At 43.0% G+C, this 25,059-nt stretch overlaps 1 protein-coding gene across 1 annotated transcript; it reads left to right on the top strand.

The window, feature by feature from the left end:
• Positions 1 to 23,041: 23,041 nt before the first annotated feature.
• Positions 23,042 to 23,971, top strand: LOC128469463 (olfactory receptor 6M1-like). The gene has a single exon (XM_053451327.1). It carries the CDS (start codon positions 23,042 to 23,044, stop codon positions 23,969 to 23,971), a length of 930 nt encoding a protein of 309 aa, XP_053307302.1.
• The last annotated feature ends 1,088 nt before the right edge of the window (positions 23,972 to 25,059 follow it).

Here is a 25,059-nt window from a genome sequence, read left to right as displayed (position 1 = left end):
GCAACTGGAGTTAAAGGTCCATACGAGCGACTCTATTGGTCGCTGGCAGGGAGCTCCTTCATTGTTTGATGCCAAAGGAGCTCCCTGTTGGTGACAAATAGAGTTGCTCGCATGGACCTTTAACTCCTGGAACCTCCCCAGGCCAAGTTCTGCCATCAGGAGTTAAATGTCTGCATGAGCGACTCTATTGGTCTCAGGCAGGGGCCTCTTCTGGCATTAATCAATGAAGGAGCTCCCTGCCGGCGACCAATAGAGTGGCTCATATAGACCTTTAACTCCTAACGGCGAAACTCCGCTTGGGTCTGGTCTCCTTGCTCTACGAGTTAAAGGTACGTGCGAGCGACTCTACGATTTATGGACATTCCTGTATGTCCATAATGTATGGACATCATGTGTAACTATGGTAACAATCAGCCATAACTGGCTGCCTACTCCATGTACTGATCAGAAAAGAAATGGAAGAGCAATCTATGACCAATCTCTACAGTCTAATAGGAAAGCCAGTATGTTTAACATTGAACACACAGCTTTCCTCTTTAAATGAGGTTTTGCATGCATTGTTGAATGTGCAAAACTTTTATCCTGGGGATGTTAAGTGGCTGGTCAGGAGCTGATCAGTAGCCTCCCCTATGCTACAGAAGTGTTTTCTCCATCGAGCAGGGTCCCTACAGAGCCAGTACGTAAAAGACTCCTTGAGTCTACTTTGGGTAAAATTGCTGAGAAGATCATCAAGAGGATATTTTATGCATGGCACTATGCCTTATTGGATGGGTATATTGCAAAGCATTAAAAAACTATTAGAGTGTAGATTGTTTTCTTATATTGAGTGGCATTTTATCCCTTAAATATACCATATGACCGGATTAATATGAGAATGAAAAACATGCCGGTGTCCTGAGAGTAAATTGTCTCATGTTAAATTTATAGTCTAAAGTTATTAATAATTAAGCTCTTGAGAGGATAAATTATATGCAATATTTAAATTGGGCCCACACGTACTGTAGACATCTATTTAATGATCTAGAAACAAATATTAGTTGCACTTCACTAGATTAGCCAGTCTAAATGACACTGCAGTTTGTGTATTTAGATAGCATTTTATATTAATGTTTGCATATTTTAAAATATCTGGTCACCAAAGCTTACAAATATATAACTTATAAGTTAGAACATTACAATGGATTTGTCACTGTTATAAATGTTTAATTTGATCCCACTGCTACACTTGTTTTATATGGAAAATCAGATTGAGAATAAAGGTGAGTCAATGGTGCACAGGTAGCTTTAATGTACGTAAGCTTATTGAATTGTAATGATAACTGGTAAAATCCAATAGGTTAACCATATTAAATAATTTGCCCACTTGTCCTGTTTGAACAGGGCTCGCCTCACTTGTTGTTTCTGAAAGTGAAATTGTTATGTTATATGCTACTTGTTGTGTCCTGTCTACCAATTGTACAGTGTTATGGAATATGATGGAGCTGTATAAAACAATAAATAATAATAGTGTTACTGCATACTTGTTACATAATACTGATAATTATTTTCTGTGCCTTTCAACAAGTGTTTTCTTATTATATCACTGACTTTGTAGGACATTAGAATGGGAAAATCTGGAAAGAATGTGACCTCAGTAACAGAGTTTATACTTTTGGGTTTCCCGTTAACTCAGCATTTGTCTCTCTTCTCCTTCTGCCTAGTCCTCCTGTTTTACACTTTCACAATGACCGGAAACATCCTCATTATTATGTTAGTTACCTTAGATCAACGACTACATAGACCTATGTATTATTTTTTGTGGAATCTGGCCATCATGGATATTTGCTTTACAAACACAATTATCCCAACATTGCTAAATAGTTTCTTGACTGACAGAAATTCTATATCTGTGACATGTTGTTTAACCCAAGCGTATACATACTTTCTTACTGGATCTGCAGAATTTTTACTTTTTGCCGTGATGTCTGTTGATCGATATTTGGCAATATGCCATCCTTTACGTTATGTAGCAATTATGCAAAAATACACTTGTCTTCAACTTATAGCTGGAGTGTGGCTTGGATCATTTCTCACAAATCTTCTCCCTTCAGTCTTAGTAATGAGACTCACATTCTGTTTCAGTGTGATTGACCATTTTTTTTGTGATATAGGCCCAATTCTTCATAACAGCTGCACAGATGCAGCAGAAATTCTGGTATTGGTAACAGTTTCCTCTTTTACATTGCTTATTTCTTTTTTGGTAACATTTATATCTTATATTAACATTATCATTGCAGTATTAAAAATCCAATCAGTAGAGGGACAAGGAAGAGCATTTTCAACCTGTACTTCCCATGCCATAGTGGTAACGCTTATCTATGGAAGTTGCATATTTCTGTATGCAGATCCTATACAAGGTCATAGTGTTGATATTAAGAAACATGTGGCCCTTGTAAACACAGTATTAGTTCCCTTCATTAACCCAATCATTTATACACTAAGGAATCAAAGTGTGAGAACTGTATTCAAGGAGGTGTTAGAAAAATATTTCAATCATCTCTGAAGGCTATAATTGTTTTACTTAAAACCAACTTTAAAAAAAATGTGATTCTAAATGGAACATATTTACAAAACACAGTTCAAATATATAATTATTTGAAGATCTTGCAAATCATTATTCAATCTTAAATGGCATTTGTACCTTGCATCCAGTCGTGGCCTGTGCTAAATGGTAGTGGTCACTCACGTTTACTGCTGCTCATACGGCATAGACATTGTTAGTGTAAAAGCATATATCCAGTCAACGGCCAAAGAAACAGCATTTACTGGCTTCTGGCATTAAAGTGTCAGGGTTGAATTAAATCCCTGCGGCACTGCTTGCTCTTTTTGACATGGTGCTCCTTGATAATTGCTACTCTTGCGGTATTTATTAAGGTAATAAACAGCAAAATAAGTTTTAAAAAATAAGCATTCACACAACACCATCATCTCTGTTTGACATGAATTACAGAAATATATTTTGAGTAGCATGTTACATTGGTTTAACATTTATACAAAACAAAGCTGTGGCTTAGAAGTGCAACTGCGCTCAATGATTGGACTGTGTCTATATCATTTGTTTTATCTATGTATCCGATTAAAATATTTGGAACGACATTTAAATCACTTGTAATTCTCATATCTCACTGAATGTAATGTGACATAAACCAGCAAAATTAAAAGTTACACCTTTAAATTACAATAACATACACACACAGCCTAAACATATTTACATAGTTTCATGCGGTTAAGGTGAAATTTTGGTATTCAGATACTGCAGGCAGATAATTTTCTCCTCAAGATAAAACAGCAGATTATTGTAAGGCATTGGAGGTATTTTTTAGTACAAGTGATCACAGGGAGACAAGGCATTTCTTCTGAAAATAGAGCTCATAATCATTTATAAATCATAATTAGGGCAATGGCCCCAACAACTAATAACAAGGTTACATTTAAATACTGAAAAGCTGCTTAAAACTGGTTAAACTGAAAAAAACAACAAAGAAACAGTAGTATTTAAAAGCCATGATGCCACAGAACTTTGGAAATATGGTTCCATCTGCACATTCTCTCATAACAACATGGTTTTAAACATAATCCAATTGCATAGTACCAATACCGATCAGCAAAACCCTGCCGCTAAATAACATAGGAGTTTTGTTATTCATAGTAGGATATTCCCCAAAACATTCCAAATGGATCCGTAGAAAAAAAAACACCACATCAACAATCCATAATATTTTGTGCTAACCTGCTAAACCAAGATCCTAAGCGAAAACCTCATCCATAATGAGGATTTATGAGGCACTCCATTATACTGTAGTTACTTTAAGATACCCTTAACTGTACTCATACCCCTTTGTGCTACTAATTAATAATCTGAACCCATTCTGTTTTACAAAGCTACTACCCTACAGATGTGGGGAAAGGAAAAAACATGCTTGACTCCGTTCCTTAATACCCTGTCCAACCCAAACTGCCACACTACCATTCCCCAAACTCTACACCGAAGAAAAACAGCACGCTTAGTTTTTTGGTGAGAATAGTCACACCTTTTATTCAAAACATCAGTGACTCATATTACCAGAGTAACATCAAAGAGGCGTTGACAATTGCAGGGAGCCCACTGCTTTTAACCCTTCTCTGTAACGATTAGCCATAAAACACCAGCTCAGTTACACAAACATTTTAACCACAAGAACTGCTCCTTTGTAGCACAATTGCAACCCTTAGCTGATACAACCTTTTCCATTAACCTCCTTTACCAGAGATATTATTTAGAGTTGCTAACTGGACTCCCTCAACAAAGCCAACAAAGGAGTTTCGACCAAACTCACCCCATCTTTAAAACCAGGGTATCAAGATCAAGACCAATGTTGTCGAGATGCACCTTAAATCCTGCTCCAAAGAGCGATGCTGTACCACAACTTCTCCATTATGAACTATAAACTGGAAGACTTCTTTGTTCATCTTTATTTCAGGCTAATAGCTCCACCAGACAGAGTCATATGCAATACTTTACGAAGAACATTGTCCGCCCAAACCACAAGTAAAGCAGCAAATCAAATTAAATCTATTCTAATTTAATAAACTTGACTATGTGCCGAATAGGTACCAACTAGACATATGCAAATGGACTAAAGATCATTCGGATGAATTTTTTGTTTCGTTTTTGGCCCACAGGTTTTCGGACAAAGAATTCTGTTTCTTGTCTGCTTGTTTTGGATCAAAATTGGGGTTCAGTCAAACTCGGGAGCAAAATTTGTTGCCAATGCCCACATTTATTCTCACTCTCTCACAACCTCACTTTCGTTCACTCTCTCATGCTCTCTAAATGTCTCCCTACCTACCTACCTACCTACCTACCTACCTACCTACTGACCACTTCGCTTCTATGTCTTGTAGCTCCACTTCCATGTCTTGCATTTTCTTGTTCTGCATTTTCTTGTTCTGCTTTCTTCTCTCTTCTATTACCTCCGTAGACATAACCTTGCTGGCTTCCTCTTCTCTTGATCCTCCAATCATTTTTTGTTATATTTACAAAGCAAATTTAAGCAGAGGTTCGTTGTATCTGGTCAGTCTTATATTTTTTTTGCTGTATTCTCAACCAACTACAGAACTGGGAGAAGATTTAGTGACCTGCTTAAAGCATAACTTGCATTAACGGTGGTAAAAAAACTCAGTAAGTAATTCAATGATCTGTCTAAACTACATGCAATGATTGTTGTCAGAGCCCTCGGCTTCCTCTAGCCGCATGGTCTCCTCTAGGCGCGCGCGCGCGTCCTCAACAAACTTTATGTGTTCCCTGCCGCAGGGAACGCGTGCGTGTGACTGGCTTGTCAGAGGCCATCATGGCACTTACAAAGCAGATGGCCGTCATGAATCAATCTTTACAAGAGATGCATGCCAACCAGAATCAATTAAGACAACAAGTTCATCATCTTCAGATGCAACAGTCTGCACCATCAGATCAAGCTTCTGCGACCTCTGCTGAATCTCAAGTGGAAGGAGCCTGTGCCCTTGAACCGCAAGTGCCACTTCCTGAACGATTTTCTAAAGAGAGCAAGAAATATCGCTCATTCATCAGTTCCTGACAGATTTTATTCAACCTCAAACCACGGACTTATTCCTCTGATTTTGTTAAGGTTCATACTGTGATCTCCCTGTTATCCGATGAACCTCAGCTCTGGGCACATCATCTGTTGCATAGCCACAGTCCACTCCTGTATTCCTGGTCTTCATTTCAGCAAGTACAAGGATCCATATCGTATTTCCTCAGCCGCTACCACCCTACGCACCCTTAAGCAAGGCAGAAGGCCTGTAGAGGACTACATCACGGAGTTCTGTTGCGTCGCTTTAGAGTCCGACTGGAATGACGCCGCCCTAAATGATCAGTTTCACTGGGGACTATCTGACGCCATCAAGGATGAATTGGCTCGTACCACCATTCCCTCTGTTTTGGAAGAATTCATCAGATTAGTCATTCAAATTGATCGACGTTTGAGAGAAAGAAGACAGGAACGTCTGGTCTCCACCTCCTCCTGGACTCCTGCTCAGCCCTCAGTTCCTGTGCCGTCCCTACAACCTACCAAAGAACCTATGCAAATAGGCATCGTTCGAGGTCCCCTGTCACCAGCAGAAAAAAACGGCGCAGAACATTGGGACTCTGCGTGTACTGTGGCCGTGTAGGTCATCAGTTCAAAGACTGTCGTTCCCGTACCCGTTACTCAAAGGGTAAGGAGACTATTGGTCATTTGTACACGTATACTGAGAAAGCACCTTGTTCTTCATCTCACCTCTCGCTTTCTGTATCGTTACAGTGGAATAAGAACTCTGTGCCCCTACTGGCCATGGTGGACTCTGGAGCCAGCGCCAATTTTATAGACTCAGACCTTGTCCAGTCACTTCGCATTACTACCCGTCCCAAGAAACACCCGATTGCTATACAATTGGTTGACGGCAGTCCTCTCAAATCTGGTCCTATCAGCACAGAGACGATCACCCTCAAGGTCAGAATAGGAACCAGCCATGTTGTACCATCTCCGATATCTCCTATTATCCTGGGCCTCCCCTGGTTGAGAACCCACAACCCCTCCATCAACTGGGAAACCGGCATTTTTCAATTTTCAATTAATGACTGTCCTACTTGGCCTTGCTCAAAACACTATCCCTTCCGAACACATTCCAATACAGTACAGGAGGTTTAAAGACATATTTGAGAAGAAAATCACAGATAAACTTCCTCCTTATCGACCATACGACTGTCCTAACGACTTACTCCCTGGTGCGGCTATTCTGTTCGGCAGGATCTACCCCCTGACGGAACCTGAATTGGCTACACTAAAGGAATACATTGGCGAGAACCTCTCTAAAGGATTTATCCGACCTTCTACATCCCCAGCAGGGGCCGGAATATTTTTGGTACATAAAAAGGATGGGGGGTCTTCGCCCCTGTATTGACTATCGGGAGCTAAATAACGTGACTATTAAAAACAGATACCCTCTACCGCTTATATCCGAGTTATTGGAACATGTACGTTCAGCCACCATATTCACTAAAATTGATTTACGCGGAGCTTATAATTTAGTAAGAATAAGAAAAGGGTATGGTCACTTCAAGTACTTGGTAATGCCTTTTGGATTATGTAATGCTCCCGCCACTTTTCAGCATTTCATCAACGACATTTTTTCATGACTCCCTGGATCGCTTTGTGATTGTCTACTTGGATGGCATCTTGATATTTTCCTCCTCCCTGGAAGCTCAGACTCGGATGGTCAACTGCATCCTGTTGCCTTTTTCTCCCGCACTCTATCTCCTGCAGAAAGAAATGATTGCATCAGAGAAGGTGAATTACTAGCAATAAAATTGGTATTGGAGGAGTGACGACATCTATTCGAGGGTGCTGTGTACCCTGTCACGGTGTATATGGATCACAAGAGTATTTACGAACCGCAAAAAGGTTACAACCCAGGTTGGCAAGATGGGCTCTATTTTTTACAAGGTTTCAACTTCATATAACCTACTGCCCAGGGTCACGCAATACCAAAGTAGATACCTTATCACGAATTTATAAAGTTCCCTCTGCACCGGTTGCGAGTCACGATACAGTGTTATCTCCCAAACATTTCATAGCAGCGACACAGACCCTATGGGACTCTATTCGTAATTCTACCCATCGGGGAAATCCTCCTGATGTTCCAGGACTCCAATTTCGGCAAGGGTTTTACTATCACCAAGATCGTGGTTTTGTTCCTCCCGGAGTCCGTCTTCAAGTTTTGCAAGCCTGCCACGACACGCCCCTTGCCGGACATGGAGGAGACCTTGTAACTAGTCTACGTTGTTTTTGGTGGCCTAAGGAAGAAGTGGAAAAATTTACGTGCGCTCGGTCCAAAGACTCATCATAAACCCGCTGGTCTGTTACAACCTCTCCCAGTTCCAACTAGACCTTGGTCAAGTATCTCTATGGATTGTATTACATACCTTCCACCTTCTAACCATTTGACCACTCTACTGGTTGTGATAGACTGATTTACGAAGATAGCTCACTTCATTCCCTTTGATCATCTCCCCCTCGGCCACAGAGACAGCACATTTATTTATTCAAAATATTTTTCGACTCCATGGCTTACCAGAGGACATTGTTTCCGACCATCTCAGTTCATGTCTCATTTCTGGAAGGTTTTTTGTGAACAATTACATATTCAGCGCTCCTTATCTACAGCCTTTCATCCACAAAGTAACGGTCAGACGGAACGAACAAATCAAACATAAGAACAAAATCTTCGCTGTTATACCACATATCTTCAAGACGATTGGAGTACTTACCTTACTTTGGCGGAGTTTGCATATAATAATGATTTTCACCGTTCTATTGATATGTCCCCTTTCCATGCTACCTACGGATTTCATCCATCTATGTTGCCTGGATCACCAATCCCCAGTTCTGTTCCATCGGTCACAGAACATATCAAAAGACTTACTAAAACTTACCTGCTCTTACTGGTTGCTATCAATTGGTTGATGCCAGAGGAGGCCCCAGTAACCAATAGAGTCGCTCGCACGGACCTTTAACTCCTGATGGTGGAACTTGGCCTGGGGAGGCCATGGTTTCCCCGCTCCAAGAGTTAAAGGTCTGCACGAGTGAATGACTCTATTGGTCATTCGTACGGACCTTTAACTCTTGTAGTGGGGAGACCAGTGGTCTCCCCCAGCCAAGTTTCGGCACCAGGATTTTAAAAGTCTGTATGAGTGACTCTATTGGTCACCAGCAGGGGGATCGTCTGCCATCAACCAATGAAGTGAAGGTGCACTGCCTTAACCCTCTTGGGAATGGAGTTTACCAGAGCATCACAGTTTGCCACTGGAGTCCTCTTCCACTCCTCCATGATGACATCACGGAGCTGGTGGATGTTAGAGAGCTTGCGCTCCCCCCTTCCATTTGAGGATGCCCCACAGATGCACAATAGGGTTTAGGTCTGGAGACATGCTTGGCCAGTCCATCACCTTTACCCTCAGCTCCTCAGCAAGGCAGTGGTCATCTTGGAGGTGTGTTTGGGGTTGTCATCATGTTGGAATACTGCCCTGCGGCCCAGTCTCTGAAGGGAGGGGATCATGCTCTGCTTTAGTATGTCACAGTACATGTTGGCATTCATGGTTCCCTCAATGAACTGTAGTTCCCCAGTGCTAGCAGCACTCATGCAGGCCCAGACCATGACACTCCCACTGCTTTACTGTAGGCAAGATACACTTGTCTTTGTACTCCTCACGTGGTTTTCCGCCACACACGCTTGACACCATCTGAACCAAATAAGTTTATCTTGGTCTCATCGGACCACAGGACATGGTTCCAGTAATCCATGTCCTTAGTCTGCTTGTCTTCAGCAAACTGTTTGCGGGCTTTCTTGTGCATCATCTTTATAAGAGGCTTCCTTCTGGGACGACAGCCATGCAGACCAGTTTGATGCAGTGTGCGGCGTATGGTCTGAGCACTGACAGGCTGACCCCCAACCCCTTCAACCGCTGCAGCAATTCTGGCAGCACTCATAAGTCTATTTCCCAAAGACAACCTCTGGATATGACGCTGAGCACGTGCACTCGACCATAGTGAGGCCTGTTCTGAGTGGAAGCTGTCCTGTGAAACCGCTGTATGGTCTTGCCCTCCTTGCTGTAGCTCAGCTTCAGGGTCTTGGCAATCTTCTTATAGCCTAGGCCATCTTTATGTAGAGCAACAATTGTTTTTTTCAGATCCTCAGAAAGTTCTTTGCCATGAGGTACCATGTTGAACTTCCAGTGACCAGTATGTGAGAATGTGAGAGTGATAACACCAAATTTAACACACCTGCTCCCCATTCACCTGTGACCTGTGACCTTGTAACACTAACGAGTCACATGACACCGGGGAGGGAAAATTGCGAATTGGGGCCAATTTGGACATTTCCACTTAGGGGTGTACTCACTTTTGTTGCCAAGCAAATTTATACTGACATACAGGCTGTACGCTCACTACTTTACATTGTAGCAGAGTGTAATTTCTTCAGTGCTGTCACATGAAAAGATATAAAAAAATATTTATAAAAATGTGAGGGGTGTACTCACTTTTGTGGGATACTGTATATATAAACATTTATTTTTATGAGCAAGTCCTAAAATTAGCACTATATTTTCAAACAATTCTCACATGGAAAAAGTTAAAATACTAGCATGTTAAGTGCCCATGGAGTTTCTACTTGATGGGGTAAATTGAATAAGCCAGGTTCAACAATGTCCCAATTAACACAGGGGGAAGGATGACCACATGTCAAATTCACAATTTGAAAAATGCACACGTCCAAAATGTGGCATTTCAACCCCCCAACCAAACCAACAAACCCATGCATAGGGGGTATCACTGTACTTAGGAAATGTTGCTGCCCATGCCATGGTAGAATTAGTGCATGGAAAGAGTTAAAATACTAACATTTGAAATACCTTGGGGTGTCTAGTCTTCAAAAATATATGGTTTGATGGGGTAAATTGCATTGGCCGGTTTCAAAGATACCCAAAATAGCACACGGGGGCAGAAATACCAGATTTGGAATTGCTACTTGTACTTATTCCCCCATAGCGTGCAGAAAAAAGCAAAAAAACATAAAAACATTGGGTATTTCTAAATTTAGGACAAATAGTAGAATCTAGTTAGCAGTTTCTTTCATTAGTTTTTATAGATGAGTAAAATATTCTTCAAGTAAGTCAGAAAGTCCCTTTTTCTCAGTTTTGTCATGTTATACTTTTTTATAGTGAATGATATGATACAATCGAAATAATGACTTCTAAAGAAATGACATCTTGTCCTGAAAAAAACAATATATAACTTGTGTGGGTTCAGTAAACAGGAAAGAAGAAAATTACAGCTAAACACGACCACCACAGAAATGTTAAAACTAGGGCTAAAACAACTAATCAATAAAATCGATAATAATCGATAATGAAAATTGTTGTCAACAAATTTTATTATCGATTCGTTGAATCGATTTTATCGACTATAAGATGAGGGTTTTTTTAAGCAAATGAACACTAAGATCTCCCGCGGCGCTGCAGGGGACCCGGATCCTCCTCTCTGACGGCCGCAGACATCCTCCACTTCCGCCGGGGGTTCTATGAGTGCCGGCATCACATGACCTTCCGGTGCTCCATCATAGAATCACCGGCGGAAGTGGAGGGCAAAAGCGGTGGTTGTCTGTGCGCATTGCGCAGACGCCCACCAGCTGCCAGGGAAGAGGATCCAGGTCCCCTTCAGCGCTGTGGTGGATGCATGCAGGCAACCTTCTCTACTGCCCTTCATTTCCGCTAGGGCTTCTATGCTGGAGCATCAGCGTCACATGACTTTCCGGTGCTCAGTCATAGAAGTTCCAGTGAAAGTGCCAGCCAGCAGCGGAGGTTCACCGGCTGCTCCCACTAGACACCAGGGAGTATGAGGGGCATAAGGAATATCAGGGGGATGTAAGGCATATCAGGGAGCATAATGGCTTATAGGGAGGTATAAGGAATATCTAGGGGCAGGATGGCATATCAGGGGCAGAGTGGCATATAGGAAGGTAAAAGGCATATCGGGGGGAGTGGCATATCTGGGGCAGAGTGGCATATAAGGGGGTAGAGTGAAATATAGGGAGGTATAAGCATATCTGGGGGGCAGAGTCGCATATATGAAGGTATAAGGAATATCTGGGGGTCAGAGTGGCATATAGGGACGTATAAGGCATATATGAGGGGCAGAGTGGCATACCTGGGGCCGAGTGGCATATAGGAAGGTATAAGGCATATCTGGGGGCGGAGTGGCATATGGGAGGATATAAGGCATATTGGGGGACACATTGGCATTTAGGGGGTATAAGGCATATCAGGGGGGCATAAGATATCTGGGGGGTATAAGGCATATCAGGGGGCACAGTAGCATATAGGAGGTATAAGGTATAACAGGGGCTATTAGACATATCGGGGCACAGTGGAATATAAGTAAGTTAGTTTTGTATTCTTTAAATTGCTTTTCACCTTTAATGTAGGGTTAAGTTTGTGTTGCATCGGTAATATTTGCAACTGAGTGATAATGTGATATTTATGTTGCTCTATTTTTCTATTCCTTATGGCAGCTTCCTTAAACAGAATTCCTTGGAGTTTTTTGGGCCAACCACAAGGAGGAGGCATAGGCGACTGAGGTTAAATTATCTGAGAAATAGTGCTTAATGTGAAATCTTAGTTTCTCTTTGAATATAAGGGCCATTGAGCTGAAACTCATACCGATCATCAGGAACTACCGTATTGGCTCGAATATAGGCCGCACTTTTTTTCCCCACTTTAAGTCTTTAAAGTGGGGGTGCGGCCTATATTCGGGGTCTAGCGCCCGACGCCCGGGACATGGAGTCCCGGGCGCCGGGCAGGCAGCGGGGTTAGGATACAGATCCCCCGCAGCGGTGCAGGGGACCTGCATCCTAATCCCCGATACGCTCAGACAGCCTCCCCTGCCAGCACTTTTACCCGCATCGCCACAGCCGGTGACCGTCCGCGCGATGCGTTTTACCTCTGCCCCCAAGACTTACCGGAGCAGACTCCCGGGTGTCTTGCGAGGCCGGCGGGGGACATCTACGCAATACGCGTATACAACTTCCGGTTGTATACGCGTATTGCGTAGATGCCCCCCGCCGGCCCCGCAAGACACCCGGGAGTCTGCTCCGGTAAGTCGGGGTGGGCAGAGTGGCAGCATATCTCGGGGGGGGGGGAGGACAGTGGCAGCATATCTCGGGGGGGGGCAGTGGCAGCATATCTCGGGGAGGGAGGACAGTGGCAGCATATCTCGGGGAGGGAGGACAGTGGCAGCATATCTCGGGGGGGGAGGACAGTGGCAGCATATCTCGGGGGGGAGGGAGACAGAGTGGCAGCATGTTTTTTTTTTGGTGCTTTTTTAAAGAAAAAAACTTTTTCTTTAAAAAAGCACCAAACTTTTAGGGTGCGGCCTATATACGGGGGCTGCCTATATCCGAGCCAATACGGTAATTTATCATCTCTCTTTTCTCATCAACAGGTATTCCACTTTTTTGCCTTACCCTGTCTGTAATCTGCATCATTGCTGGCTGCCCTGCTTAATTAATTAATTGTCCAGGTATTCCACTTTTTTGCTTTACCCTGTCTGTAATCAATCATGCATTTGTATCAATCCTTTGTTTGTCCTTTGATTTGTCTATATTGAATTATTAGTACCCTGTTAGCTATCCTCCCCTCTCCCCCATGTGTCTGTGATTTTATTACGGTAATCAATTGGTAAATACCTAACAAGCAGCCAACCCTATATCAGTAGTGACATTGGAGGCTCAAGCCTCTTAGAAGCACTGGCCACCTTCCATCTGTGTGCCACTTTCCACCCAAGTGCCAATTTGCCTAAGTGCCACTGTTTTGGAGTTTACCAAGGGAGGAAAACAAGGAAGGACAAAGAGAAACCTGGAAGCTCCCTGCAATCAATACGCCACTGAATTGTCATCAAGTGCTGCCTACTGCTTATTGTGTTTGCTCCACCACCACTCCATTCCCATCGCCATCTGTCTTCAGTTACCATGCTCACAATCCTCTTGTTCCTCTTTTCATTTTCTCTATTATTAGTAGAACAGTTATCTCTCTCCAGCCGCCAGCACCTCCACACTATGTATGTATTGCACCATCATTACTTTCTTCTCCCCTTCTCTCATCCCAAGTACTTTTCAATTCACCTCCTCCCTTTCTCCCACCTCCCCTTACTCCCAGCAATCTCTCGGCTCACACAAGTCCTATTCCCACCTCCTCTCACTCTCTCTTCTGCTTCTTTTAGCAGCTGGGGATATTTTCCCAAATCCTGGCCCTCCTGTTGTTCTCTCTTACACATCCTCTCCCATTCAACATTCCAGAAACTTCAATAATCTTGTCCACATACCACGCTGCTCCTCCTACCCCCCCCTCTTTTACCTTTGCACTCTGGAACGCACGTTCTGTCTGTAACAAACAGATTTACACGACCACTTTATCTCTAGTTCCCTGCACCTTCTCGCTCTAACTGAAACCTGGCTAACCTCTTGTAACACCGCTTCTCCTGCTGCTCTCTCCTATGGTGGCCTCCACCTCACTCACACTCCTCGATCTGATGACAGGAAGGGTGGTGGGGTAGGCTTCCTACTCTCCTCAACTTGTACTTTTCAACCTATTCCCTCTGCTCCATCACTCTTTTTCTCCTCATTTATAAACCATGCTATCCAACTATTTAATCCCATCTCCTTACGCATAGCTGTTATATACCGCTCACCTGGCCCAGCTAAGATCTTTCTTGACCACTTCTCCTCATGGCTGGCTCTCTTTCTCTCTTCTGATATTCCTTCTGTTATCCTTGGAGACTTCAACATCCTAGTTGCCACCCCATTAAGTCCCATGGCATCAAAATGTATTTCTATTACCTATTCTGATCTCACACAACATATTAACTCCCCTACTCATGATGATGGTCACACCCTGGACCTTATTTTTTCTAGCATGTGCTCTCTCACTAACCTCTCTAATTTCCCTTTCCCCTGACCACCACATCCTTTCCTGCTCATTCACCTTGCATCCTACTCACTCCCCTGCACCCTATCCTTGCCTAACCAGAGACCTTAGCTCTATTAACCTTCAGAAGTTCTCAACCAAATTGCTCCCTCTCCTATCTCTAACATGTTATGCCCTAACATCGCTACCTTTCTCTATAACTCCACTCTCACTTCTACTCTTGAGGATGTAGCCCCAGTTACTACTCGTTCCTCACTAATCTCACATTTCCAACCCTGGCACACAACTAACCCGGCACCTACGACGTTGTTCCCGCACTGCTGAGCGTAGTTGGCGAAAATCTCATTCCATGGCTGATTTTCTGCACTACAAATTTATGCTACATTCCTACTACTCCGCTCTCAACCTACTTCACCTCCCTCATCTCCTCCCTGTCTCATAACCCTTACAAAAGTTACAAATGACCTACTAACTGCCAAATCCAAGGGCCACTACTCCATGCTAATCCTACTGGACCTTTCTGCGGCTTTTGACACTGTGGACCACCCTCTTCTCCTTCAAACTCTTCATGCTCTTGGTCTCCGTGACACTGCTCTCTCCTGGTTCACTACCTACCTCTCTGATCTTACCTTCAGCGTCTCTGTCTCCGGGTTACACTTCCCCTCCCCTCCCCCTCTCAAAACCGAAGTTCTCATCTTCCCTCCCTCCAATGCTAAGATTCCCCCATCAGTTTATCTCAATGTCAATGGTGATATCATCTCCCTGTCTCCTCATGGCCGCTGTCTTGGTGTACTTAACTCCGACCTTTCCTTCACCCCCCACTTTCAGTCTGTCTCTAAAAACTGCCATCTCCATCTTAAAAACATTGCCCGCATCCATCCCTTCCTAACACAGCATGCCACTAAGGCTCTCGTCCATGCCCTTATTATCTCCCGCCTTGATTATTGTAACTATGTCTCAGCTGGTCTCCCTCTTAACCGTCTCACCCCTCTACAATCCACCATGAATGCTGCTGCCAGACTTATCTTCCTCTCCCATCGCTGTCTCTTATCAGACTTATCTTCCTCTCCCCTCTGTCAGTCTCTTCATTGGATGCCTGTGCGCTTCAGGATTCATTTCAAAAGCCTTACTCTTACTTTCAAAGCCCTTCACAGCAGTTCCCCTACCTACATATCATCCCTCATCTCTAAATACACTCCACACCAGTCTATCCGGTCATCCAATGATCTCCTTCTATCCTCTCCTTTGATTTCTAGCTCTCATGTACGCTTACAAGATTTCTTAAGGACTGCCCCTATCCTCTGGAATGCTCTCCCCCGGCCAATCTGTCTTTCTCCGTGCCTTTATTCCTTAAAAAAATCCCTCAAGACCTAATTCTTTAAGGCCGCTTACAACATTGCACATTAACACCCTGCCCTATTCCGTTAGCTCACCTTTCCTAGTCCCTCTCCTGCAATACTTTTACTGATGTGGCTGGTCCATCCCTAACGACGGCACTTTTACCTATTGTATAAATACACCCTAAATCCCTCTAAATTATAAACCCATTTGAGCAGGGCCCTCCTCACCTGCTGTCGCTATAAGTCAAATTATTATGTTACATACTACTTGTTTTGTCCTTTCCACCCATAGTACAGCACTATGGAATTAGATGGCGATATATAAAATAATAAATAATACCCCCCCCAGTTATGCACATCTGCCCCAGAAATGCCTTATACCCCCTATATGCCACTGTGCCCCATGATATGCCTTTTAACCCTATATGCCACTGTGCCCCATGATATGCCTTTTGACCCCCTATGTGCCACTCTGCCTCCAGAAATGCCTAATACCCCTATATGTCACTCTGGCATTAAGGGGGTTAAAAGGCATATTATGGGGCAGAGTGGCATATAGGGAGGTTTAAGGCATTTCAGGAGGCAGAGTGGCGTATAGAGAGTTAAAAAGGCATTTCTGGAGGCAGAGTGGCATTAAGGGGGTTAAAAGGCATTTCATAGAACACTCTGCCTCCAGAAATGCCTTATGCCCCTCATTTAACACATCCCCTGCCCCCCCCAACTTACCGGTGCTTCTGACTCCCCTGTCATGCAGCTGGGGCAGCGTGTAGACGTCTACGCGATTCGCGTAGACAACTTACGCTGCAGCTGGAAGGAGGTGTGGCTAGCAGCGGGGGTTGTCTGCGTCCATCGCACAGACCTTCCCTGGCTGTCAGAGAGAATTCCCCGCACCGGTGCCCCACTGGTGCGGGGAACTCTGATCTCTGACAGCCGGGGAAGGTCTGCGCGATGGACGCAGACAACCCCCGCTGCTAGCCACACCTCCTTCCGGCTGCAGCGTAAGGCTGTATCTACACACTGCCCCGGCTACACACCGGGGACTCAGAAGTACCGGTAAGTGGGGCGGGGGACACACAGGACGATCCAGGTCCCCTGCAGCTGCGGGGGATCTGGATCTTAGTCGTCTCATAGTCAGACCTATTTGAGGTCTGATTATAAGACGACCCCGATTATAAGACGAGGGGTATTTGTCAGAGCATTTTCTCTGAAAAAAACCTCGTCTTATAATCGAGCAAATACGGTAATAATCACATTTACTCAAACTGCAACACAGAAAATGATTACTCATCACCCTTCTTACTGCCACCACCCGCGTGGGTGTTGCCAAATGGGGGGTATATAGTGAGAAGGGGGAGTGAGGAAAGATAGTGACAAAGTGGGGAGAGGTAGCTAGTGACAAAGGGAGTTAGTAAGAATATTGTAATATATACAGAGTGAGAATGAGTGAGAGAATAAATAATGTGTGGATGAATTGTGTGAATGCGCGAGAGGATGAATGAATGAGTGTGTGGATGAATTGTGTGAAGCAATGAAAGAATGAATGCATTAATGTGTTGATTGTGTGAATGGGTTAGAGAACTAATAAATGAATGAGTAGATGCAATGTGTGAATGACTGAGAGAATAACTGAATTAATGTGTGAATGAATTGTGTATGAATGACAGAATGAATTAATGTGCAGGTGAATTGTTTAAATGTTTCTTGAAAATGCATTAAATAATGTGTTAATGATTGTGAATGAATGAGTGAGTGACTGTATAAGTGTTTGTGTGTATCATAGATGTATAAGTGATTTATGGAAAGGCAACGATGGCACAAGCAGGGTGTTTGAGCCTTGGGGACCAAGATGGCACAGGGAGTATGTTTATGGGACAAAGATTGCACAGGGCGGGCTATTTGGCGACAAAGATGTCTTATGCTAGTCTGTTTGGGGACAAATATGGCTCACGCTGGGCTGTTTGGGGATCTATACATTTGATGCTGACTTTACATGTGATTTCCAATTGATCTATACCTGGGTTTGTGTATTAGTCTGTTGATCTATACCTACTATGCTATGTTTCCATATATTATTTATGTATACCTGCAAATACAGGGTTTGTATGTCTAATTCAGTTGATCCAGGCCTACAGTGCTGTTTCCAGGTGTTTGCATATACAAGTATATATGAACTGAGAGTTGTAGAAAATGCCTTTTAGCTTGTATTATCCTATCAAATCATTTTATAGTGGACAGGGGAATCATCATCTATGCTTCTGAGCACCAGTTGTGACTTCAATCATAGCTGTTTTCAATAAGAGGAAAGTTTAGATTTCTGTTATTTTTTTTTTCATATATCTCTCTTTGCTTTTAGTAACATTGCTAAAAAGTTTATTGATCTAAAGTTCTTGATCCTTACGTAGAAGATTTGGCAGGCAATGCAGGACAAGAACTGTGAATTGTTAGGCTCCATTTATTTTTGTTATACACTGATATAATTTCAGTGCAAATGCTACTGTTATTTAATAAAATCCTTTTCACAAATAGACCCTTTTCTTGTGTTTTTCTGCTTGATAGATAGATGGGCCAATTGGTTATTATCTGCAAACATATTCTATGTTTCTATGTTTATAAACAAACAAATATAATTTATATGGGTAAATTGATGCACAGTGTTGCGTATAGTTATTTTGTACCGAAAAAATTCCTTTCCATGTTTAGTATGCAGTGTTGAATGTACACTAAATACAGTATATTTTTAGTTTGTCACTACAGTACTGTTAGCATTTTGTCCTACCTGTACTGGTTTCCTCCTCCGCTTGGTTTTCCGTTTGTTAGGCCCCACCCACTTCCTCTTATAACCTGTGTTTTTTTGACCTGGCCTGCCTGACGCCCATTCTGGTTCTCAACTCCTGCCTGATTTTGGACTATGTGGATTTCTGGACTCCTTACCTCGGCCTGTGTGACTACCCATTCTGGCTCCTGGCCTTTCACTTAATCCATGACTTCCCGCTTGTCTTACACTTTGGCTTTGTCAGGGCCCAGGTAATCAGGTTAAGTAGGAGCCTCATTGCAGGGGATACCTGGGGTTCTGTGTGCACATGGCGATGCATGGTAACCGAAGGATAAGACAGACAGGCGCAAAGGAATACACCACAGGCAAAGTTCCAGGTAATGCTATGTATTGTATATTATGGCAGAACAAGAAAATACAGGTTAAACAGTCTCTTAGCAAGAAAACGTGCGTATGGCAGGAAGCCCACTGGCAGGGCAGATGGCAGGAAGCCCACTGGACAGGGCTGAAGGCAGGAAGCCCACTTGGCAGGGCACAAGGTGGGAAGCCCACTTGGAAGGGCACAAGGTGGGAAGGCCACTTGGAAGGGCACAAGGTAGGAAGCCCTCTGGCAGGGCTGAAGGCAGGAACCATACAGGATCAGGTACACAGGAAGCCAGTTACAAGTCAGGATCAGGTACAGGGCCAGAGCAAAATGGCCCTATAACTTCAATGCAAAGGCACCTAACAAACAGGGGAGTGTCCAGATATAGGCCTGGTCATTAGGTCATTAGGTGTGAATGACAGGCTTCAGGTGAGGGAGACAGGATAATAAAGCCTGTTGGTTAGGTCAGGTGTGGTAATGGCATAGATATAGGTATAACCAAACACAGCTGAACAAAAATACAAAGAACATGGATTATATACATGGTACAGGATGCCACAAAGGACAGGGAACAAGGCAAGGAACACAGGGAATGGAGCGAAGAGCCAAGATCCTCAGATGTATAAGGGAAAGAGGGCAAAGGTACATAAAATACATATACACAAATAAACAAGACATCAAGCTGTGGAGAAGAGTTCAACTCCAGGCAGACCTGTTAAAGGGGTGGCCATGCCTGGCAGTTTGCAGGGCTGGGGCTGAATCCTGACAGGCTTCGTGTTGTTATTTTTTATTTTTATTTTTCAATAAATATTTTGACCAGTACCCTTTCGCCTCTGATTCAGATTCAGTGGTACCCTGACAAGTACATAAAGGGGCAGCACCTAGTTATGCTCTTCTTGAAACTGAGAGGCTGTGAGACCAATAGAGTCGCTTGTACAGACTTTTAAAATCCTGGTCCAGACCACTGGTCTCCCTGCTCCAACAGTTAAAGGTCCATACAAGCGACTTTATTGGTCGTTCGCACCAAGTTAACCCCTGACGGTGAATCCAACAACGCTCCCGTTGTCTAAGCAGCATCGCAGGGGTTAACAGCAAGAAATCCATAGGTTCACCATCAGGAGTTATAAAGGCTGTGCGAGTGAGCCTATTGGTCGCCTCCAGGGTCCTCCTCTGGCATCAACCAATTGATATGGAGAGCTGTTTTGTTAGTGCCAAGTGAATAACTGTGTGGGACAAAATGCTTCTACCATGATTGTTGAAGCTGATGATGGCCCAGATGGGATTGGTGGGGTCTCAGGGAGTTTCATTGGCCACGTGTGGGAAGAGTGCCTGTCAGAGTTTCCGGGTGCCATGGGGTCCACTGTTGGTGCAAATACTTCAAGCATGCTAAGGCTGGAGCTACATATGGATATTTTGGGTTTAAGGCGGAGAACGCCAGTATCATGGGCCATGCTGCTACTAGGGCTATGTGCTGTGGAGTGTGAGGTCATTGAGTTTGTACACAAGGGTTGTGCTCTGGTTGCGCATCCTTTTTCGGCCATGGGGATAGCAGTTTGCTGGGTGGTATGTACTATGTGGCCCAAGGGGATTTAGTGGGGCTGCGTGGCTTGTCCCTTTTGGGAGGTGCTGTCTGCTTTTCATCATCTTTGGGGAGGGGTGGTGAATGAGGCATGTTCTGTTTTGTGCCCATACTCCAAGCAAGTAGGGATTATTTCAGGGGGTCACTGATTCTCGCTAGGGTGGCCTGAGGACTGGCATATTAGCCTTAGCCCTTTCATTGAACTCTTTAACCCGTTCCTCTTAGTGGTGGCCCTGATTTTGTGGAGCTGACAGAGGGTAATGGTAAGGTTTTTTTACAGACTTTTTTTGTAAACAATTTGGGTAAAGGTATTGTTGATTCTTGCTTTTGTGGAAGCATCCTCCGCAGGTGGAGCTAAGGGTAAGCTGAGGGCTTGCCTTGTCCAGTGGAGTGCCGGGGCCGCAAGAATGGGATTGTTTTTTGGTGAGGTTGTGTTGGCTGTATGTACGAGGAGGGGGGCTACTGGTTCCTGATAGTTTTTTTGGTTTTGTGACATGGGTTTTTGGCTTTATCTGGGGTGAACCCCTGGGTTGTTAGGTGTATGTGGGCGCTGTGATTTTTATTTGCAGTTTCAGGTGGGCCTGGGTGAAGTGCTTTTAGTCTGCAGATGCGTGATCAGGTTGGTAAGTGTTTCCCCAATACCGACACACCTTGTCTGCTGGGCACCTTCGGTGGTGGTTTTTGGTTGATTGAGGTTTATGCGAAATCTGTTAAGGTGGTTTCAATGTCTAATTTTTGCATGGCCTACTTGAGTGTTTTCGGGTGTCGGAGCTGGTCAGTTCGAAGAGGTTGGTGCAAAGGGGTTTGGTGTTGCGGGAGGTGTGTGATCGTACTAGTGCGGCTGTGGTCATCAATGACTAGATGTCTTGGTCATGGTGGGCAGGTTTGGTTTTTCATGATGTACTGGGTGCCGCCACATGGAGGGTTTTTAGTGGGGATCATACCAACAGATGCTGTCTTTCCTGGTCCACTGGGATGTACATTGGCTCAGTCTACCCGCAGTGGATGTTCATTTGTGTGGTCTGGAGGCTAAGCAGGATTTTGAGGAAGGTGGTTGGGGGGGGTTCCTCATAAGTAATGAACCCAATGGAGTTGGCAGTTAGGTATAGTGGTTTGCAGCTTGGTTACCCGAGGGTTTGGTGCTTGTGAGATGGAATTTTGGTATAGGGGCATGTTGTTGGGTGGTGGTTGCTTGCCATTACAAAACTTAGGTTATGAGTACGAACATTTCGGTTGGTGTTTCTTGCCAGGGAGTGCCGGCATGTGGGGGTCAACCATCAGCATACACTTTTTTGGAGGATAAGGGGGAACTGTGGTGTAAGTACTGAGCCTGACGGTGGCTGCAGTTAGGTATAGCGGATTGCAGCCGGGTTGCTCAGGGGTTTGATGTTTGTGAGATGGAATTTTGGTGTGGAGCATGTTGTTAGGTTGTGGTAGCTTGACATTACAAAACTACATTACAAGTTATGAGTCCAACCGTTTCAATTGATTACGTGGGGGTTGGTCACCAGAGGACAGTTGATTAAGTACTGGTGTCATGACGGCCCATGGTACTTTACGATGCAGCAAGGGTTGGTGAGCTGGTTTGGGACACTGGACAGGTTTTGTGGTGGTGACTCTCTTTTGGAGCTTTGGGATTTCTTGATTCTGCGAGTGATTTTGTTATGTTCTTGGTGTGGCAGGGGGTCCCTTGGGGTCTGACAAGAGTTGGCCATCTGAGGTACGGCAATTTGAATGGCATAAGCTGGACAGCTACATGCAGGGAGGATGCCGGTAAGGCTCTTAACATCGTTTACACCTGTGCCAGCATTCACAGGGATCCCCTCCTAGCAAGCTTGGATGTTCATTTATTATGCACTTAATGATGATGTTTTTTAGCTGAGGCTAATTGCGAGTTATGAGTATATGTTTGCATATTTGAAGTTTATGTTTATAAATGACACAGGTGTTTAATAAAATTTGTGATGGTTTTAAAATCCAGCTGGTCTCTTGTTTTTATTGGGTGATTGATGAACGCCCATGCTCATGTCAAGCTGTTCCAACGAGATAAGCAGCCATTTTCTGCAGGGTAAAATTATCTGATTAAAACAGCTCGCAGTAGAGCCTCAACAGTTTTGCCACTGAGTTAATGTAAATGGCAACCCTGTTGTGCAATACCGTTTACTGATTGTGACTGAATATAGTGGTTAGCCATAGGTACAAAATTATATTTTCCAGTTTTGTAAAAGAATAACATCCCCTGACAATTGTTTGCATTGCATGTAACAATTATCTGGGGTATAAAACTACATGGGGGAAAAGTCTATGCTTATATATCTTAATATTCTTGTCCATTTGTGTTGAAATGGTAACATAACATACCACGTTAAGTATTTTTTTTTAACTAATATATATATTTACACTGTTTAATTCTGTCTCCTATGTTCATAGAATGTTTTCCTTTTCTGAGAAGAACATGAGCACTGTGAAAGAATTTAATCTTTTAGGTTTCGCTTTGCCTTCCAGTGTGGTTGCAGTGATATTTTTTGTAATCCTGCTTTCATACTTACTGACAATGACAGGGAATGTTATAATTCTTATTTTGTATCTCATTTACCAGAAGATCCATAGTCCTATGTATTTTTTCATTTGTAATTTAGCCATTATGGACATATGCTACACAAATATAATTGTACCTAATCTATTAAGTGGCTTATTGACAAACAATAAGACTATTACTGTTGTTGGATGTCTAACACAATGTTTTTTATATTTTTTGGTGGGAACATTTGAATTCTTTCTCCTTTCTGTAATGTCTTTTGACAGGTATTTAGCTATATGTCACCCATTACGTTATTCAGTTATAATGAATAATAGAATGTGCATGCAGCTTGTAATTACGTCATGGATTGGGTCATTTTTCACGATATTTATTCCAACAATATTAATTTTGAGACTCTCATTCTGTTTTCGTGAGATAAATCATTTCTTTTGTGATGTTGGACCCCTCTTAAGAAATTCCTGTACGGATACTACTTCACTCCAACTTTTGTCTTTTATAATTTCAACTATATTATTTCTATTTCTTATGGTTGCTATTGCGTCATATGCTAAAATTGTCAGAACAATATTTAAAATCCGCTCCAAATCTGGAAGACAACGTGCTTTCTCAACATGTTTTTCACATGGAATTGTAGTTACTCTCTTTTTTGGGAGCTGTATGTTTATGTATGTGAAACCAGTAAATAATCAAGTATCAGATTATGACAAAAGGGTCGCTGTCTTAAACACGATAGTGACACCTTTGCTAAACCCTTACATTTATTCTTTGAGGAACCAAGTGGTAAAGGATATGCTTAAATGTGCAACAGGAAAACAGTAAGTACTTTATTTTACCCAGTTGTCCTCATGGCTTTCAGAGTTGTACTATTCATGAAACATGTTTATGTCACAATATTTCTCTGAAGAAAATATATATAAATGAGTGTGCTAAATTAGAATATTGTACCTTGAAAGCGTGAGTCGCTATTACTTTATTAATGTACAGAAATACATTAACTAACCCCATTAAGCACTGGGATTATTTTCCAATTTTTTTACTAATACTAATACTAGAGAAATTTTCATGTTTATTGCTATGTTTGTTTCCCTATAGCGCGTTCAGTTTACCACCACAAATCATATATCGTTTTTTAGAACAAGTATCATAATTACATTTAAAAACCAATACTTAGTATAAAAAGAAATCTAAAAAAAATTTGGAAATATTAACAAAAAAAAACTTTTTAAAGATACATAGACAAATGAAGAAACAAAACAAAAGCAAATAAAATATATTTGGTTTTTGTCTTGATTTTGAAACACCTTATATGCCTGATATTTTCATCTATTTAGATGGTGACATGGTACAGTATGAAAGATGTGCATCACTGTTTCCAAACTAAATATCTATTTTTTAAATGTGATATGCTGAAAGTTTGAAAATTGTCAACCCATGGTATTTCACTAGGGGCATTTTAAAAATTCAACTATTTTAGCGCCAATCTAAGATTTTTCATTTTAACAAACACATTGCAGTATTTCAGTAGATTTCTTTCCCAGGATATGTGCAAGTACAGAAACAACTCATGATTTGTATTCAGCAACACCCTCGAAGTACAGCAATATTCCATGTACATTGGAATTAGACTTGGGCACCAGGGGGCTCTTCGTGTTCGTCTTCGTGCTCGTCTTCGGCAAAAAAAAAAACTTCGTATTCCGCGAATATTCGCCTGGTCCTGTCTTCTCTTCGGGCGAATATTCGCGGACATTCTTCGTGCTCGGGTTTTCTTCGTTTTCCCCGGTTAAGGGGTTAAAACGGAGTTAAAGCCGCTCTGGCGCCAGGAGTTTAAATGTCCGTATGAGCAACTCTATTGGTCGTCAGCAGGGGGCTCGTCTGCCATTGGTTGATGGCAGACGAGCCCCCTGCTG

This window comes from Spea bombifrons, chromosome 1 (genome assembly GCF_027358695.1).
Source record: "Spea bombifrons isolate aSpeBom1 chromosome 1, aSpeBom1.2.pri, whole genome shotgun sequence".
Lineage (NCBI taxonomy): Eukaryota > Metazoa > Chordata > Amphibia > Anura > Pelobatidae > Spea > Spea bombifrons.
Note: the sequence above shows the minus strand (reverse complement) of the source record. Positions and strands in the feature narration are given on the sequence as shown.